At 47.4% G+C, this 18,287-nt stretch overlaps 1 protein-coding gene across 3 annotated transcripts in view; it reads left to right on the top strand.

Moving 5' to 3' along the window:
* The window catches only part of dnajc6 (DnaJ (Hsp40) homolog, subfamily C, member 6), a 48,363-nt gene that overhangs the window by 10,678 nt on the left and 19,398 nt on the right, over positions 1 to 18,287 (top strand). For all 3 annotated transcript variants that reach the window (XM_034210440.1, XM_034210422.1, XM_034210431.1), the window contains 2 exons: positions 3,064 to 3,113; positions 9,558 to 9,706. In XM_034210440.1, the coding sequence (XP_034066331.1) occupies positions 3,064 to 3,113; positions 9,558 to 9,706 (199 nt within the window). The remainder of the gene's footprint in view (positions 1 to 3,063; positions 3,114 to 9,557; positions 9,707 to 18,287) is intronic.

Here is an 18,287-nt window from a genome sequence, read left to right as displayed (position 1 = left end):
GAAATAGCTTCAAAAGTGAAAGAGAGCAGTGTGGATGAGAGGAGGGAAAGAGGGAGGCAGCAGAGTCTGACACGGCTCGGTCGTCCCAGTGTGTTTGTGCACAGGCATCTGCACAGGGCAGCACAAAGGGGCCTCTGTGCTGGCAGAAACACACAGCTCCTCTCTGACTCAGCAAGCTTGACCGTTGTGTCTCCCCTCCTCTGCTGCTAACATCTCAACAAACTCCCACTCTTCTGTCATTCCGTCCCCTGTCGTTTTTCGGCTGTTTCTCACCTCTCATCACATTTCCTTCTCGCCTCTCTTTGCCTTCTCCTCTCCTGGCTGAATTATTCATGGTGGTTCATTGTGCCAAACGGCCAGTGCACTGCTGATACAGAAGGATTCATTTCATTAGGGCCCTGTGTGTGTGTGTGTTTGTGTGCATGTACAGTATGTGTGAGTGGGTGGTTGTGATAATGGGGTGGTGGGAGGGAGGCTACCGTGGCAACTCACTAAAAGCCTCAGAAAGGAAAGGTAGATGGGCAGAGGTAGACTAATGTGTAGTTTAGGGCAGTACACTTTGAATTTCTTTTTTATGATCCCCTTTCTACATGAACTATCCAGCTGTGATCTGACACTGAGAGTTGATCATGTTGTTTACATCATATTTAATACATTTATTTCCAGAATTGAAGGACAGAAAAGGTGACTCTAAAAATACAAGTTGTTTCCAGAGGTAGAGGTAGCACTATATGCTTTATTGCCCTCATAAATAAATCAACACGCTGTGAACTGAGCTACCGGCTGACTATCTAGTAGATCTACAGAGCAGCTTCAAGCATGCTGGGTGGATTATATAGACGTAGTCTCATGATTTTTCCCTGCGCCAATGACAAGTGCTCATTGACTTGCCATTGGTGGCTTCCCTATGTTGCTCCATGAACCAAAGTCAGCAGTTGTTTAGAGAGATATGATAAAGAGATGCAGGATCTAATGATGAATTCCTATGAGGTTGGCAGCACTCTGTAAACAATACTGCTCCATCTGTCTCTTTCTAATGTTATTATGTTCTAATGTCCTTTCTCGCTTATTTTATTTTATTATACTTTAGTCCACCTTTTAAACATTTTAACAATTTAAAACTACAAATGCATCCGTGTAATATGAATGGGGTTGTGTACAGCTCATTGTCTCCCTTTTACTGTCTGCAACTCTACTGTTTTTATTGACTGATTTTTTGGAGCCTGACTATTTATCGTGCATTCAGGATCAGACATGGTACTTGGCATTTTTGGATGTTACTTTTGTCGCTTAATTGTTTTAAAGGTGTGTGTGTGTGTGTGTGTGTGTGTGTGTGTGTGTGTGTGTGTGTGTGTGTGTGTGTGTGTGTGTGTGTGTGTGTGTGTGTGTGTGGACCAGGAAGAGGCACCTACGTCTGACAACCACAATGTGTTAAACCAATGTATCCTTTGTTGACAGGATTTTGTCACTTTACCCTCATGGATGTAATTACAGGTGTGCTTTTCCAATAAAAGATTAAGGACAATTGAATTATAGTGATTACAAACAAAGTGAGATACCACCAACAAGAAAGGTATATCAAAGGTAGAATGTAAAAGTGTTCAAAAGAGAGATTGACTTTATTTAAATTATTTGCATTATTGATATTGCCAGTTATAATACACATACTGTAGAGTCAACATCAGTGAAGGTAAGAAGAGTCAGACACATAACACATGCTTAAAACGTGTACATTGGTCTCAGACAGTATCGTGGCTACCTTGATTAACAGAAAGGAGAAGATTCCCCTTCGTCAGCTTTGCCCTTCTTTCCAGTTGTGTCCTTCCTGACTATTTCATTTCCTGCACCACACCTTGCAGTACATGTTAATTGGCTGCAGCTCTAACTTCATGAGATCAGTGAGGCTGCTCATTTGCATACTTCGTGACTATTGGCCATCACCTTTTAAACCTACCTGACACTTGACCTAATCTCTCCTTTAATAGCCAACAAGCTATTTCCGGAGATAAGTAGGTAAAACTGCAGATTTGTGGAATATATTTCTAACAACATAAAACAAGGAAATTAAGGCAGTTTCTACAAATACTCTTCTTTGTATTTTGTAACATCAATTTAGGGTTAGGAAAGGTTATCTGTGTACTGGCCTTAATATGAGTATACAGTCCAGATATTCACCTTTAATGTCAATATGTGAAACTTGCAGGCTGCATTTTAACTGAACTGTGGTCAAATGACTTTAATATGGAGGAATTACTGACTAAACAGCTCTGATGGCTCATTTTGTTATATTAGCTGCTGTCTTTAAGTAGCAGTGCATTACATAACCAGGTCTAGGAATGCATCAGTGCCATATGGCACTCCTCCATGACCACACAGAGGTCGTTGGCCCTGATCAGCCCTGCTAAGGGGATTTTCACAGTAGGCAACAAGTCAACTCAATTTGATTCACATTAGCCTGGTTTTGCATGATAATTGCAGGAAAGCAGGAAGCTGAGCTATGTGTTACTGCTGGGTACAAATATTTTTGAGAAAGAATATAAAAATGTACTTATATTACAAAAAATAAGACAATTTTCCTGCAGTCATTCACTTCCATGGCGCAGCAGCAGTGGATTAGTTATGTCTGCACTGCAGCTGCTCTCAGAGTTTCAAAGAAAACTCCATATGGAACAGCTAAATTTAGCTATAAAAGACAATGGTTCTCAGTTGAGGAATTCACATATGGTACCACTTTGATCCTGGTCATTGCAGCCTAATGTGGGGAAGCATCTGCTCTGAAGCATGCTGAGGAGAATAACTTGTGTATACATGACATGTAGCCTGATGCAGAGGTGGATTGACCTTTTACATGCTCGGCATGCATTGATTTCCTCTGTTTGATAAGATATGTTTCAAGGATAGAGCATCCTTTGACTAAATGCCTAAAATGTGTGAAAACCACCAACAAACGTGCCTGCTGTTTAATAGTTTACCTGCAATAAATGTGTGAGTTGATATTTTGTCATGTCAAGTGCATGGACAAACATTCAAAATAATCTTTAAATATGTGTTTCTTTGTTGCAGGTACACAAAAGGGGAGCTAGACATTGCCTACATCACATCAAGGATCATAGGTAAACATATTTGGTTTTACGAAATAGATTTTTTTGTGTGCGTTTGGATAATCTCTTCACAAGAAATAATAAATCAGAGTCCAAAACTCTCAATTAAAACAATTTCACTTTAAAGACATTGAAATGTTACAATTTGAAGTAATTACTAGGAGAGAAAAAAACTCCCACGACTAAATGATCAAGAATCTGGTACATAGACGTCTTACGTTTTTTTAAATATTTTAATCAGCAAATATTTTTTTAGGACTATGTTCAACCCAAAAACTTTCATTTGATTTATATTCAAACATTTCTAAATGCTAATTAGTGCATGGACATACATGGCTTAAACTTGATTGGCCATTTCCAAATTCTCAGAGTTAAAAGCTTAGGTTCTTAAAAATGTATAATGTAGAAATGCTTTATAGATGATAAGCTAGACATGTGTCATGTGACCCTGTATTAACCTACACATAAGCATAAACACATTCACAGAAATGTCCCTTATTTCGAATACTCACTTGCTTCTAGTTCCACATGCGTTTGAGTATGAAGTAGCAGTGTGTCCTTTGGAAAGCATAGTCAGCTGGACAATTGTCCCCTGAGGGCTTCTATCCCACAACGCTTTGTGTGTGGCCACGGATAGTCGTGTGTCAATGTAGGTCCACTCTCCACATTTCAATTTACTTATTGTAGAATAACTGTAGAGAAGAATTGAAGATGGACATTGAGTGTGAGGCTATTATCTACATCAGGGGTGCCCAATACGTCGATCGCAAAGGTAGTGTGGGTAGATCGCATGGCATTGAAAAAAAAAAAAAATGTAAATAAAAAAACTAAAAATAAAGGTTAGCCTATCATCCATCTTTACTGTGGCATTTGCCACTTGATTAACGTACAGGTAAGCCAGTCTGAGATCTCATATTTTCTAACACACAGTTCACCACGCATGCGCGGTCAACTGCGCCAGCTGCAAATCACCGGTGAGCTGATTACCTAGTTAGCCTTCCAATTTATACAATTATACTAAAGAAAGGGTATCACCTCCTCATCTGAAGCGCAAATGCGGCACAATAAGTGTAAGCGCGCCACAGTTTCTCGGGTCAGCCCTGTAGGTAGATCACTTTGACTTGGTCATTTTAAAAGTAGCTCCCAAGCTGAAAAGGTGTGGGCACCCCTGATCTACATTGTGTATATAATCATCTGCAACAGTGCATTAAAACCTGTTAAGCCCCAAAACGCAACATCTTGCAAGAAACAGCGTCTGAGGGCTTCTTAACATTTAACAAACTATGAATGTGTCATATCCACTTAATGGGAAGAAACTGAGCTAACTGACGTTATGAACCATTTTTGTTAAACGAAACACAAGTCTAACGCAGAGCCTCTGAATTAGCCCTGAGCGAAAAAATGCTAACCCCTAGATTCCACCGGGTCCGTCTGTGTCGTGTTACGGCCGCACCGTGGTTTTGGTCCAGCCTCCTCCGGCGTCATACCCTACCGGGTGCGTTTCAGAAGCATTTCAGAAGCGGTGCGTCTTGCCTGCCGGCTCGCAGTTTTTGTTGATTTGGGCATATTTCCTGGACAGGCTACTTTGTACAGACAAAGTTAATAATAATTGTAATATTCCAGTTATAAACGACATGAATCAAAGATTCACTCTCTGAAGAACCAGCACCTTACCGTGGTAGAGAGGTTTGTGTGCCCTGATGAACCTGGGGGCTGTGTTGTCTGGAACCTTGTGTTCCTGGTAGGGTTTCCCATGGCAAATTGGTCTCAGGCAAGGGGCCAGACTAAGATTGGTTCAAAAGACCTCATGAAAGACGACACAAGAAGTGAGGATACCCGGCCCGGAGGAAGCCCGGGGTCCCCTTCTGGAGTCAGGCCCAGAAGGAGGACTCGTCGGCGAGCGTCTGATGGCCGGGCTTGCCACGGAGCCCAGCCGGGCCCAGCCCGAAAAGGCAACGTGGGCAACACCTCCGCTTCTCCGTCCCGCGGGCCCACCACCTACGGGAAACATCGATGGGGTCGGGTGCGCTGCCAGAAGGGTGGCAGTGAAAGCGGAGGGTCTCGACGGACCAGACCCGGGCGACAGAAGCTGGCTTTGGGGACGTGGAACGTCACCTCTCTGGGGGGGAAGGAGCCGGAGCTTGTGCGGGAGGTGGAGCGTTACCAGTTGGATCTGGTTGGGCTTACCTCTACGCACAGCGTCGGCTCTGGAACCTTACTTCTGGATAGGGGTTGGACTCTATTCTTCTCCGGAGTTGCTCAAGGTGTGAGGCGCCGGGCGGGTGTGGGGATACTCACAAGTCCCCGGTTAGGTGCTTCGTTGTTGGAGTTTACCCCAGTGGACGAGAGGGTCGTCTCCCTACGCCTGCGGGTTATGGGGGGGAAAACTCTGACTGTTGTGTGTGCTTATGCACCCAACAGCAGTTCAGAGTATACGGCCTTCTTGGAGACCCTGGAAAGAGTCCTGTATGGGGCTCCTGAAGGGGACTCTTTAATCTTGCTGGGAGACTTCAACGCACATGTGGGCAATGATGGAGACACTTGGAGGGGCGTGATTGGGAGGAACGGCCCCCCTGATCTGAACCGGAGTGGTGGTTTGTTACTGGACTTCTGTGCTAGTCATGGATTGGCCATAACAAACACCATGTTCGAACATAAGGATGCTCATAAGTGAACGTGGTACCAGAGCACCCTAGGCAGAAGGTCCATGATCGATTTCGTTATCGTATCATCGGACCTGAGGCCGTATGTTTTGGACACTCGGGTAAAGAGAGGGGCGGAGTTGTCAACTGATCACCATCTGGTGGTGAGTTGGGTCGAGTGGCGGGGGAAGCCTCTGGATAGACCTGGTAAGCCCAAACGTGTAGTTCGGGTGAACTGGGAACGTCTGGAGGAGGCCCAAGTTCAGGAGGCCTTCAACTCACACCTCCGGCGGAGCTTTTCGGGCATTCCTGTGGAGGTTGGGGACATTGAACCAGAGTGGTCGGTGTTCAAAGCCTCTATTGCCGAAGCCGCGGCGGGGAGCTGTGGTCTCAAGGTCCTAGGTGCCTCAAGGGGCGGTAACCCTCGAACCTCCTGGTGGACACCGGTGGTCAGGGAAGCCGTCCGACTGAAGAAGGAGGCCTTCAGGGATTTGTTATCCCGGGGGACTCCCGAGGCAGTTGCAAGGTACCGACAGGCCCGAAGGGCAGCAGCCTCATCCGTGGCCGAGGCAAAGCAGCGGGTGTGGGAGAAGTTCGGAGAAGACATGGAGAAGGACTTTCGGGCGGCACCAAAGTTGTTCTGGAAAACTGTCCGACACCTCAGGAGGGGGAAGCAGGGAACCATCCAAGCTGTGTACAGTAAGGATGGGACGTTGTTGACCTCAACTGATGGAGTGTTAGGGCGTTGGAAGGAACACTTTGAGGAACTCCTGAACCCGACAACTCCGCCCTCTATGTTAGAGGCAGAGCTGGAGTATGACGGGGGATCAACACCAATCTCCCGGGGGGAGGTCACTGAGGTCGTCAAACAACTCCACAGTGGCAAAGCCCCGGGGGTGGATGAGATCCGCCCGGAAATACTGAAGGCTCTGGGTGTTGAGGGACTGTCATGGTTGACACGTCTCATCAACGTTGCGTGGAAGTCGGAAACAGTACCGAAGGAGTGGCAGACCGGGGTGGTGGTTCCCCTTTTTAAAAAGGGGGATCAGAGGGTGTGTGCCAATTACAGAGGCATCACACTACTCAGCCTCCCCGGGAAAGTTTACTCTAAGGTACTCGAAAGGAGGGTCAGGCCGATTGTCGAACCTCAGATTGAGGAGGAACAATGCGGATTCCGTCCTGGTCGTGGAACGACGGATCAGCTTTTTACTCTCGCAAGGATCCTGGAGGGGGCCTGGGAGTACGCTTATCCGGTCTACATGTGTTTTGTAGACTTGGAGAAGGCGTATGACCAAGTTCCCAGGGAGTTACTGTGGGAGGTGCTGCGGGAGTATGGGGTCTCTACTCAGGGCCATCCAATCTCTGTACTCCCAAAGCGAGAGCTGTGTCCGGGTACTCGGCAGTAAGTCGGACCCATTTCCGGTGAGGGTTGGCCTCCGCCAGGGCTGCGCTTTGTCACCAATCCTGTTTGTAATATACATGGATCGGATTTCGAGGCGTAGTCATGGGGGAGGGGGTCTGCAATTCGGTGGACTAAGGATTGCACCAATGCTTTTTGCAGATGATGTGGTTCTAATGGCTTCATCGGTCTGCGACCTTCAGCACTCACTGGATCGGTTCGCAACCGAGTGTGAAGCGGCTGGGATGAGGATCAGCACCTCCAAATCTGAGGCCATGGTTCTCAGCAGGAAACCGATGGACTGTCCACTCCAAGTAGGGAATGAGTCCTTACCCCAAGTGAAGGAGTTCAAGTATCTCGGGGTCTTGTTCTCGAGTGAGGGAACAATGGAGCGTGAGATGGGCCGGAGAATCGGAGCAGCGGGAGCGGTACTGCAGCCGCTTTACCGCACCGTTGTGACGAAAAGGGAGCTGAGCCAGAAGGCAAAGCTCTCTGTCTTCCGGGCCATTTTCGTTCCTACCCTCACCTATGGTCATGAAGGATGGGTCATGACCGAAAGAACGAGATCGCGGATACAAGCGGCCGAGATGGGTTTTCTCCGCAGGGTGGCTGGTGTCTCCCTTAGGGATAAGGTGAGAAGTTCGATCATCAGGGAGGGACTCGGAGTTGAGCCGCTCCTCCTTCGCGTCGAAAGGAGCCAGTTGAGGTGGTTCGGGCACCTAGTTAGGATGCCACCTGGGCGCCTCCCTAGGGAGGTGTTTCCAGGCACGTCCAGCTGGGAAGAGACCAAGGGGTAGACCTAGGACCAGGTGGAGGGATTATATCTCTTCGCTGGCCTGGGAGCGCCTTGGGATCCCCCAGTCAGAGCTGGTTGATGTCGCCAGGGAAAAGAAAGTTTGGGGCTCTCTGCTGGAACTGCTACCCCCGCGACCCGACCACGGATAAGCGGGAGAAGATGGATGGATGGATGGATGGATGAATCAAAGATGTGTTGCTGTATTTTAGTGGTAAAAAAATGCATTCATCATCATAATTATTCTATATATGTAATTTACACAGTGCCTGTAAACCGGAGGAGAACGCTGGCATTTCTCCTCCTACTTGAAAGACTATGGAGGGATAGGGTCTGCAAAATTAGTTTGTGTGTGTGTGTATATATATATATATATATATATATATATGCTATATATGCTCTAAACGTTCTACTTCCTGCCTGCCCGACATTACGTTACGGCTGCGTCGCGTAAAAAATAGGATTCATCCTAATTTTAGAGGAGCCCTGCGCCGAGATGCTTCTGGGACGCTTCTGAGCCGTAACGCGCTGCGTGTGGTGGAATAGCACCCATTGACTAGAGTGGCTGCCATCGCTGCGGACGCCGCGGCGCAGCCGTAACGTGGCCGTAACACGACGCAGACGGACCCGGTGGAATCTAGGGGTAACACACTTAGCACAGACTACTCACCGTAGAAATACTTTATTACTTATCGGATCTGCACAAACAAGATATCAGCTAGCAAGCTGAGATTCCACAGATTCCAGAAATATAAGTATCATCACTGTGCAATCAAAACTCAGACTTGGACTCGGCAAACCCAGACATCACACAACGTAACTTTGCCGAGCAAAAACAGGATTAGTCTTACCTTTGCTGTTGTTCTGATCAAAAGTTGTGTTCAATGGCATTAAAACGATAAAAACGCTGCTGAAGGTTAATCAAATGGTTAATCCAATGTGTCTGTGTCACTTTGAAATGATTACTGATAATCCATCTTCCTATTTATGGCAATTTCAGTTTTCAGAGTGTAACGTAGCTTTCGGTTTGGGCAAACTGCGTGCGCATCACTCTCACTCCTCATGGTGTACTTTTATGTGGACTTAGGATCTCCCCCTCGATTCTATTGGCTCTAACGGTTAAAAAGAGGTGTCAATCATTAAAATCGACCAATGGGTTCCAGAGAAATGGCAAATACACCCAAATGACCCCAGAGGTGTTTTTTTTTTGTGCTAAACCTCTCTAAAAAGGTCAAATGTCACTTGTTTTGCATCAATCTTGATACAGGGTACTTATTATATGTTATAGTTTGGATTCCTAAAGTTTTTAGTCTACTATCCCTTCATTCAAGGGTGGTTTTCATTAATGTTTTCTTTTTGGACGTACACTATAATTTACATTGTTTTACTATGTTCAATCTGAATTTACTTTAAAATAAAAAAATTCTATATTGATTCTGACTTTTCTACATCCAACTCACAGGTTTATCATTGCTTTGAGAACAAATATTATTAATGTACCCCTTTTAGAAGTGAAGTTATAGTAATTTGTTCTGGGAATGTCATTTTCGAGCCTGAGACCTAAAAAACAGGCTTGGGGCTTAACAGGTTAAACTCTTAATTTTTCTACTTCTTATTTTCAGTGATGACCTACCCAGCAGAGTCAGTGCAGATTGGCTACCAGAACCACGTAGAGGACATTCGCTCCTTCCTCGACAGTCGCCATGCCGACCATTACACTGTCTTCAATCTGTCACAGCGTAACTACCGCGGTGCCAAATTCTCCAACAGGGTGAGTTTGATTCTGCCTCATGAAGCCATTACAGATTTATTTATTTTTGATATAAATGTAGTTATTGGTAGGTGCATCTTTTTTTCTTCAGATTATTATAACACTAGAGTGAGATATGAGAAGTTTGACTTCATTTATTTTCCAAAATGTCATGCAACTATCATATTGTCCTAAACATGATATATTCCTTTACTTTACTGACACCTGGCAGAGCATGTGAGCGTAGCAGCCTGAACCAAAAATGATCCCCACTCTACCTCCCTCACATGCTGGTAAAACATTTGTGATGGGTTCAATTTGGTTATCTTCTACACAAATACATTGTTGCATTTGCTATAGCTCTGTTAAATGGGCTGGATGCTACTCTACTACTGTAACACAGGAGCAACATGCAAATAAGATCACAGTCTTCAAAAATGTCTGTCAAACTCCCCGCAAAAAAAATCTAAAATGAGGAGGAGTGGTATCTTTTGAAAACAAGTGGAATAGTTCCCAGTGAATATCAAATAGTGCTTACATCACTTAACTCACCTATCATGCTTTGAGGATTATTACAATATTCACAATGAACAAAATACAAATTACAATATATACATTTATTTTAATAATAATATTGTTTTTGAAATGTTCAGTCCAAATGTAACACAGCAGCAATTCAACATGCATCATTTACATTGTTAACTCAGCCTGTCCTCCTACAAAAAACGACCATATAGGTCGATTGTTCAGCAGCTAAATACGACCCAGAGTCACGTTTGAAAGTGTAGCACCTCTAGTGGTCGTGTAAGAAACAACATGCTCCTGTCGATTGCAAACGCTCCGGAGGGTCGTTTATTCACAAATTACCCTCTGGAAAATCCTAAATTGTGGAATAGTTTGGCCATTAAAATGCTTTTTTATTAGATTTCTAGCAAGAAGTGTATATTGTACTTTTATAATCTACGTCCAGTGGATGTGTAGGATCTACAGTTTGATAGATATACGAAGATAATTTGAGGTCTCGCCAGGAGAACGTGTACTGTATATGATGCAGCTTCCATGTAAAGTTAGCATGGGTGAAAACTATAGGTTACTTACGTAACCCCAGTTCTCAGAGTAACATGAAGTGAGATGTCTCACTATGGGATGCGCCTCATCGCGGAGCAAACAGAAGCATCAATCTCATTACGCCAATCCTGATTGGCTGGAGATCTTGACGTCAGCGTCAGGGAAATCACCCCCTATAAGTAGCTTGCGCCACAACGCATGCGCCATTCAAAATAAGCACCTCTTCTCGCTTCACCATAGCAAGGAGGGCCGTCTGGTGAGACATCTCACTTCATGTTACTCTGAGAACTGGGGTTACGTAAGTAACCTATAGTTCTCATTCATAACACTCCGTTCGATGTCTCACTATGGGAAATTGTAGATCCCGTATTGCCAGACGAGCTTATCTCGAAAATCACCAAACCAACCAGAACTTAACAGGTAGAGCTCTGACTCAACCAGGTGCCCAGCACTGCTTGAGTCACACTGGGAGCAGAACGTCCAGCCTGTTAGGAGGCAGACAAAAGTGAGCGGCGAGGACCAGCTCGCCGCTGCACCAATGTCCTTGATGGGAGACATCCTGGACAGAGTCCAGAATGCAGCCAGACTCTGAGTCGAAAGAGCTCGCGGACCCGAGGGTGCCTGCGAACTCTGACTCGTATGAGCCCCAAAGCAATGGCTTCCACAGACCAGTGGGAGAGCCGTTGCTTAGTAACAGGCTTGCCCTTATAAGGGTTAGCCCAGGACACAAGGGGTTGGTCATTATGACAAAGCACCCTTGATCTGTCCCTGTACGTGCGTGAAGCACGGGCTGGACACGGCAAATCTGGCCGTTGTTCCCCGGAGGAATACAGTGGCGGGGAGGATGCCTTAATGTCAAATGTGGTACCCGAACCGACCGCCTTAAGATAAAGGCAGGGTCAGGCTTCAACCACACTCTGTTTGCCCTGGGGCAAACTGAGTGCATGAAAACTGTACAGATAGTGCATGAGTGCCACTGGCTCGCTTGGCAGCTGCCAGGGTCAGCGTCATGTCACACTGTATTTAGATTGTACCACTCACGGGCCAGGCCCATAGAGCCAAGCGCTCTGGGTGTGGGTGAAAGATCGCCCCCCCCGCTTGGGACAGTATGTCCCTGCGTAGTGGGAGCTGCCATGGCTGCCCGCACAGCAGCTGATATATCTCCGCTAGCCAGTACATAGCTGGTCAGTGCGGAGCTATCAGGATAAGTGTGTGGCGTTGCTCTCTCACTCTGGCCAGAGTTGGGGGTATCAGAGCCAGGGGTGGGAACGCGTACAGAAGGCCCGGGGGCCAATTGTGCGCGAGTGCATCCACGCCTAACGGTGCATTTAGATCGCGCATCGAAAAGAACAGCTGACACTGAGCGTTGTCTTTCGATGCAAACAGATCCACCGCGGCTCTGCCGTAACGCACCCACAGCTGGCTCACAATCTTTGGATGTAGAGTCCAGTCTGCATAAAGTGGTATACCTCTGGACAGTAGATCTGCCCCGAGGTTCCTCACTCCCGGTACGTGCGTCGCTCTCAGAGAGAGGAGACGCCTACCGCTCCATAGGATAAGTTTGCGCGCCAGTGTGTGTAACTGGAGAGAAAGCAAACCCCCTTGGCGGTTAATATACAATATTGTGGTCGTATTGTCTGTCCTCACAAGGGCGCGATGTCCCCTGAGGAAAGGCAGAAAGCGTTTTAGGGTGAGAAACACCGCTAAAAGCTCCAGGTAATTTATGTGCGCCCGCTGGAGGTCTCTGCTCCAGAGACCCCTCACCGGGCGACCTTCATAAATACCTCCCCAACCTGTCAGACATGCGTCCGTGGTGACCACTTTCCGTGAAAGGACAGCACCCATAGGCACACCTCGTACTAGAAAAGTCGGGTGCAGCCAGTGGCGCAGTGCCATTACGCATTTCACAGTAACCATCACTCTCTCGCCATGGCGCGCGGGGTTTAGTTTTAGGGCGGCCACCCAGCGCTGAAACTCCCTCATGTGTAAGCGTCCCAGTCGTACGACCAGGATGGCTGACGCCATGAGCCCCAGCAATCGCAGGCATGATCTGAAGAGAACATGTTTGCGCAGCCGGAAAAGAGCGAGACAAGCTCTGAAAGCTTTCACTCTATCCGCTGACAAGCGAGCTGAAAAGGGCACCGAGTTCAGGTGTAAACCCAGGAAGAGTATAGTCTGCGCGGGGCACAACATGCTCTTCTCTGTGTTTATTATGAAACCCAGGTTGAGCAGGTGCTTTACGAGGACATTTGTCTGCGTAACAGCCTCCTGCTCCGACTGTGCGAGAAGCAGCCAGTCGTCCAGGTAGGTCGCCAGGCGAATACCCTGTTGTCTTAACGGGGCTATCTCAGATATTTCCTGTGTGGGTAATATACTGGGATGTGAAAATACGCATCTTTCAGGTCGACTGATGTGAACCAGTCGTCTTGTCGCACGAGCCCCAGCAGAGATGTGTGAGTGAGCATTCTGAACTTATATCTTCTTAGATATTTGTTCAGAGCCCTCAAATCAAGTATTGGCCGAATTCCGTTCCCTCCCCGTTTGGGAACGAGGAAGTACTTGGAATAGAAGCCGCCCTGACTCTGCTCGGCGGGTACAATAGATATAGCCCTCTTTTCTAGGAGAGAGAGAATCTCTTTCTCCAGAATATGGGCTGACTCTCCTCGGGCCTGCGAATGCAGAATGCCCGAGAAGCGAGGGGGGGTGACAGCGAATTGGAGTCTGTAGCCCCGTGTTACTGTCTTGAAAACCCAAGCAGATGATGTGAGCATCTTCCACTGCATGCTCCTTAGAGCCAGTGGAGATGTCACATCTCTTCCCCTCTGAGTCTCTATTTGTTGTGTTATGGGGCCCTCTAGTGTCTGAACACAGTGGTGCCCCCTTTCGACAATCCCCACCGACACTGCGCATGCGCATGACGGTGGTGCCTTCACAACCCCAGCCGGCACTGCGCATGCGCGTGGCGGTGGTGCTTTTAAAACCCCAGCCGGCACTGCGCATGCGCGTGACGGTGGTGCCTTCACAGACCCGCCTGTAATCCGCCTTTTGAGAGATGCCGAAGCTGCTCTCAGAAGGGGAACAGTTGACGGGCTGTTTATTGGTTTTATTGTTTTTCTTATCATTTTTTTTTTTTGAGCTGCGCCCTCGGCCTGAAGCCTGGATGCGTCAGCGGCAAATGTTTAATGACAGAGGAACAAACAGATTTGTGACATGTGTTTTTGCGGACTTGAGGATGGTGTTGAGGCATCTCTCGAGGCGGCGGGAACACATTTAGAGCTGGGGAACCGTGGACTTCCAGCTCTGTCACGGAGGGGAGAAGGAGGGGCTGTCACGCCGCTCGCTTCTTCTTCCTCGCCTGCTGGCCGAAATTCTGGGTTGGCTGCGCCTGAGCTGCAGCCGGAACCGGAGATTTTCTGGGCCAGCTCGTCCTCGTCTCCAGCCTGGGCTGGGGACTCGGGGCGGGCTGCGACCTCTGCGTTCTCGGTGTTTTAAACCGAGCAGGGTTCAAGGCAGCTTGGGCGAAGGACTGCTGCTGCGAAGGACTGCTGCTGCGAAGGACTGCTGCTGCGAAGGCAGCGGCTGGACCCTTCAAGGGAGGCAGAGGTGCAGTGCCTCGTCCTCCCTCTTTTTCAACTCACACCTCTTTTGCATGGAAGCAAGAGCGGAGAAGAAAATTCCCTCGGGAACGATGGGCATATCCAGCACATCCTCCTTTTCCCGGTCTGGGAGGTTGGTGAGGTTGAGCCATCTCGCTCTTTCCTGCACCACCATGATCCCCATTGCCTTACCTGTGGCCTGGACGGCGCAGCGTTGGACACGGAGACAGATGTCTGTGACCGCTGCCATCTCGTCCAGAGTGGCTGCCCCCGGGTTACCCGACAGGTCCTCGCAGAGCTCCGCTTGGTAAGCGGTTAGCAGCGAGGCCACATTCAGGGCCCTGGCGGACAACGCTGCGGCTTTGTAGGACCGTTCAGTCATTGTCGACTGAAATCGGTCCGACTTTGCCGGCAGCGTGGGGTTCCTGCTTGGTGACGGGCCCATCCTCGGTAGGAGGTGGGCTGCTACCAGCGGTTCCATGGGCGGTATGCGGAGCAGGCCGAGCTTCTCCATTCCGTCACAGTCTAGGGAGGAGGCACCCTGGATTGGGACCTTGTTGCTGAAGGGCCGGTCTCTCCACGAGACCGACACCTCATCCAACATCTCCGGGAAGACCGGAAGGAGTTGCCTCTTTGTCCGCGCTGCTTGGGGAAAATGTTTCCCTTCGTAGCGGGACCTGGAGGTCTCCTTGGCCATTTCAGGCCACGGGATGTCGAGTCTGGCCGCAGCGCGTTTGCACACGGCCTGCAGTTCCATACTCAGACAGGGCGAAGCTGGTGTGCTATCGTCTGGGAGAGCAGCCCTCGCTCCAGGCTTTGCAGCCTGAGCCGATGACATGAAGATGTCCTCTTCATGTTCATCCGACTCGGACAGGAGGAACACCGAGGCGTCCTCTTCGTCCTCGTCGTAGTGAAGCTCGAGGACATCCTCCGCGGGTGAGACCATGGTGAGGTCTAACCGGGAGCCCCAGCTCGGTAAAGCGTGGGGTCCCGTTCCCGCGTGTCTTGCCGCCACCGGGTCCCGGCCTGCCAGGGCGCGGGAATCCGGTTCTGCGGCCATCGCAGATACTGAGCCCCAGACCGACATGGAGAGGGGTTCACTCTCTGTGGCAGATGTCCCTGCGTCTTGACTGCCGGCCGGCAGGTCAGAGGACATGGGGGGTTCCTGCTCCGACAGGCTAGCTTGGCGTGCTAGCCGTCGGCGGAGGCTCTTTACGGTGAAGCGGACACAATGTCCGCACGAGCCGGGGTTGTCGATAGCGCCTCGGGCGTGTTCCAGCCCGAGGCAGGACGAGCAGACCTGGTGTGTGTCTGTGCCCGAGATCTTCAACCCGCAGCCGCAGAGTCGAGCCACCGAGTCCCTGACTCCTCTGGTGTGAGGGAGAGGGGCGTCCATCTTGTTCGCCTCGTGGCGTGGAGAGGACCCGCTCTCAACAGGTAGGTTGGGAGAAAAAGAGGTAACCACCCTGTCCTTAATCCGGAGAAAAGGACGGTGTGGGTCTTTTATTCCCGGAAAATACTGACTGGTGTGGCAGTATGCTCTTTTTAATCCTTTCCTCCTCCGTGGGGAAGAGAAAAGAAAATACTTCCTCGCTACCGTGGTGTCGGTAGTGAGGGAGCAAGCTAACGCTAGCTTGAAAAAGTCAGACCTAGCTTACTTTCCGGGGAAAGAGAGCGGCGAGGTCGATTTCAACAATAACTAGCGTTAGTAATTACCGTCTTCCTGCGAAGCAGAAGGAGTAGCCGGCAAGCGCCCGTCGACCGAAATGGATATTTGGGTTCAGTCTGTGGACCGTGAAGCTTGTCCGGCTACCATAGAGATGTGCTCTGAAGCGAGAAGAGGTGTTTGAATGGCGCATGCGTTGTGGCGCAAGCTACTTATAGGGGGTGATTTCCCTGACGCTGACGTCAAGATCTCCAGCCAATCAGGATTGGCGTAATGAGATTGATGCTTCTGTTTGCTCCGCGATGAGGCGCATCCCATAGTGAGACATCGAACAGAGTGTTATGAATGAGAACAGTATTTCCGGTCTCGAAGTTTTCATAATAAAACCGGAAGTATTCCCCACACTGTCAAATGATCTCCATTACTCATCCACTTAAAAACATCAGTTTATCCTTGTTAATTACACAATATTGATTGGTTTAAATTGTGTACAATGCTTTTGTGTTTTTAACCTTCGATTCGGAGAAACAAATAGTTTTTTCGGAGTTTAGACACTACAGAGTTTCCGAAGACACTACACTACCCAGAATCCCCAGCTATCGTTTGGGACTACAACATCCGCCTTGCTTTACAAACCCCGTGATTAGCTCTCAAGCTCTGTGATTGGATGTTGGAGTGCGACAAGGTTACGCCGAATGTCAAACAGCTCTTTGAAATGGAATGGAACCACGCCAGACTATCCAAAACTGGACTTGGACGGGTCCAGCCCAGCCCTCCCCCACAGAATTACACATGCTGGCTATTGTGTGTTTCGCAATATGTTCTATGGCACGTCTCTACTGGGAATTGTAGTTTTATAAGACGTTTTCGTATTTCCCACAATTAGAAGTTGCCAGTATTAAACTCTATATATCCCTGGAGGTTTAGGGGATACGAAACACATTGGTGTTATCAAATTTAAAACATATAATTAATACATGGGTGAAAATTGCTTGTGCCCATAATGGGCAGCATTAATATACCCACATGACAGCTAAGGTCAGAAGAGCTTTATTTAACAGCTGGTCTTATGTCTGTGACCCCTCCTGTTGTTAATTGATAATCCTGAAACATGCACTTGTCAAGGTTCAGATGCACATTTAGCAAATATGGCAGTAGCCATCGATCATCTTAAGATAAGATACTTTATTGATCCCAATTTGGGAAATGTTTTTGTTACAGCAGCATGTACTACTTTGTTCTACTCCACTACAATTCAGAGGTCAACCTGGTATTTTTACTCTACTACATTTATTTTTGTTACTTTGCAGATTCTGATTAATGATGTGAAATATAAACAACCCTTAAATCAGACTTTCGTTACACCTGAGTAAAATTCAGCCTTATCAGTTTGTCTGTTTTGCACATCCACCTGTTAATATCTTTGGACGTCCTGCACTAAACTGTTTTATTGTAGAGATCACTACAGTATCTTCTTGATATTTTCTATTCTATATTTCTATCATTGACCCCTATTTTGTATGTAGGCTACTCTTAATATTTAAATGTTTTCATAAAAATTAAACTTATTCAATAACGTGCTTTAACCACTAGGAGGTACGGTTTAGACCAGTGGTCTAGTTAATAAAACATAATAATATCAAACATAATATGACTATTCACTTTATTGTGAAATTAAAACAGAACGGTAAAGGAAAATACAGTTTCAGTCTCTCAATGTGAAGCTTATGCATTGTACCATAAACTTGTATAGACCTGTAACAGTCAACTGCATGAGGAGTTGGAAAGGTAGTTCAGAAAATCAGTAATATCTTTAAAAACTACAAAAAAATCCCTTTCTATCAGCTGTGCACCGTTATGGTGTAAATACAGACTATCTACTTATTGGATCAAATATAAAAGTCAGCCGAATTAGTGTTGATACTGCAAGGAGACGTATTGTGTGAAAAGAAATGGAAGATGTTGTTTAATTGTTGATATTTTATGGTCCACGTCACGTATTCAGTTTTGGCGGCATCTCTTCCAGTTTGTCAAAAGGTCTTCTGATCAGGGCTCTATAAATACATATCTACGGCAGATATGTAATATTTAATGCAGCCGAACCGTGTATTACAATGCCGTTATGTGAGGACTTTCAAAGAGAAAAGCAAGAACACTCGGAATAAAGTTTTTTTTAAATTTTTTTTTTTATGTTTTCCGATTTCATATCACATAAACACCATATCCCAACGTGCATTGCGGCGTGATTTTAGCCTATCAAAACCTCTGAAAA

The sequence above is a fragment of the Gymnodraco acuticeps genome, unplaced genomic scaffold (assembly GCF_902827175.1).
Source record: "Gymnodraco acuticeps unplaced genomic scaffold, fGymAcu1.1, whole genome shotgun sequence".
Classification (NCBI taxonomy): Eukaryota; Metazoa; Chordata; class Actinopteri; order Perciformes; family Bathydraconidae; genus Gymnodraco; species Gymnodraco acuticeps.
This window is presented reverse-complemented; position numbering and strand designations above follow the sequence as displayed.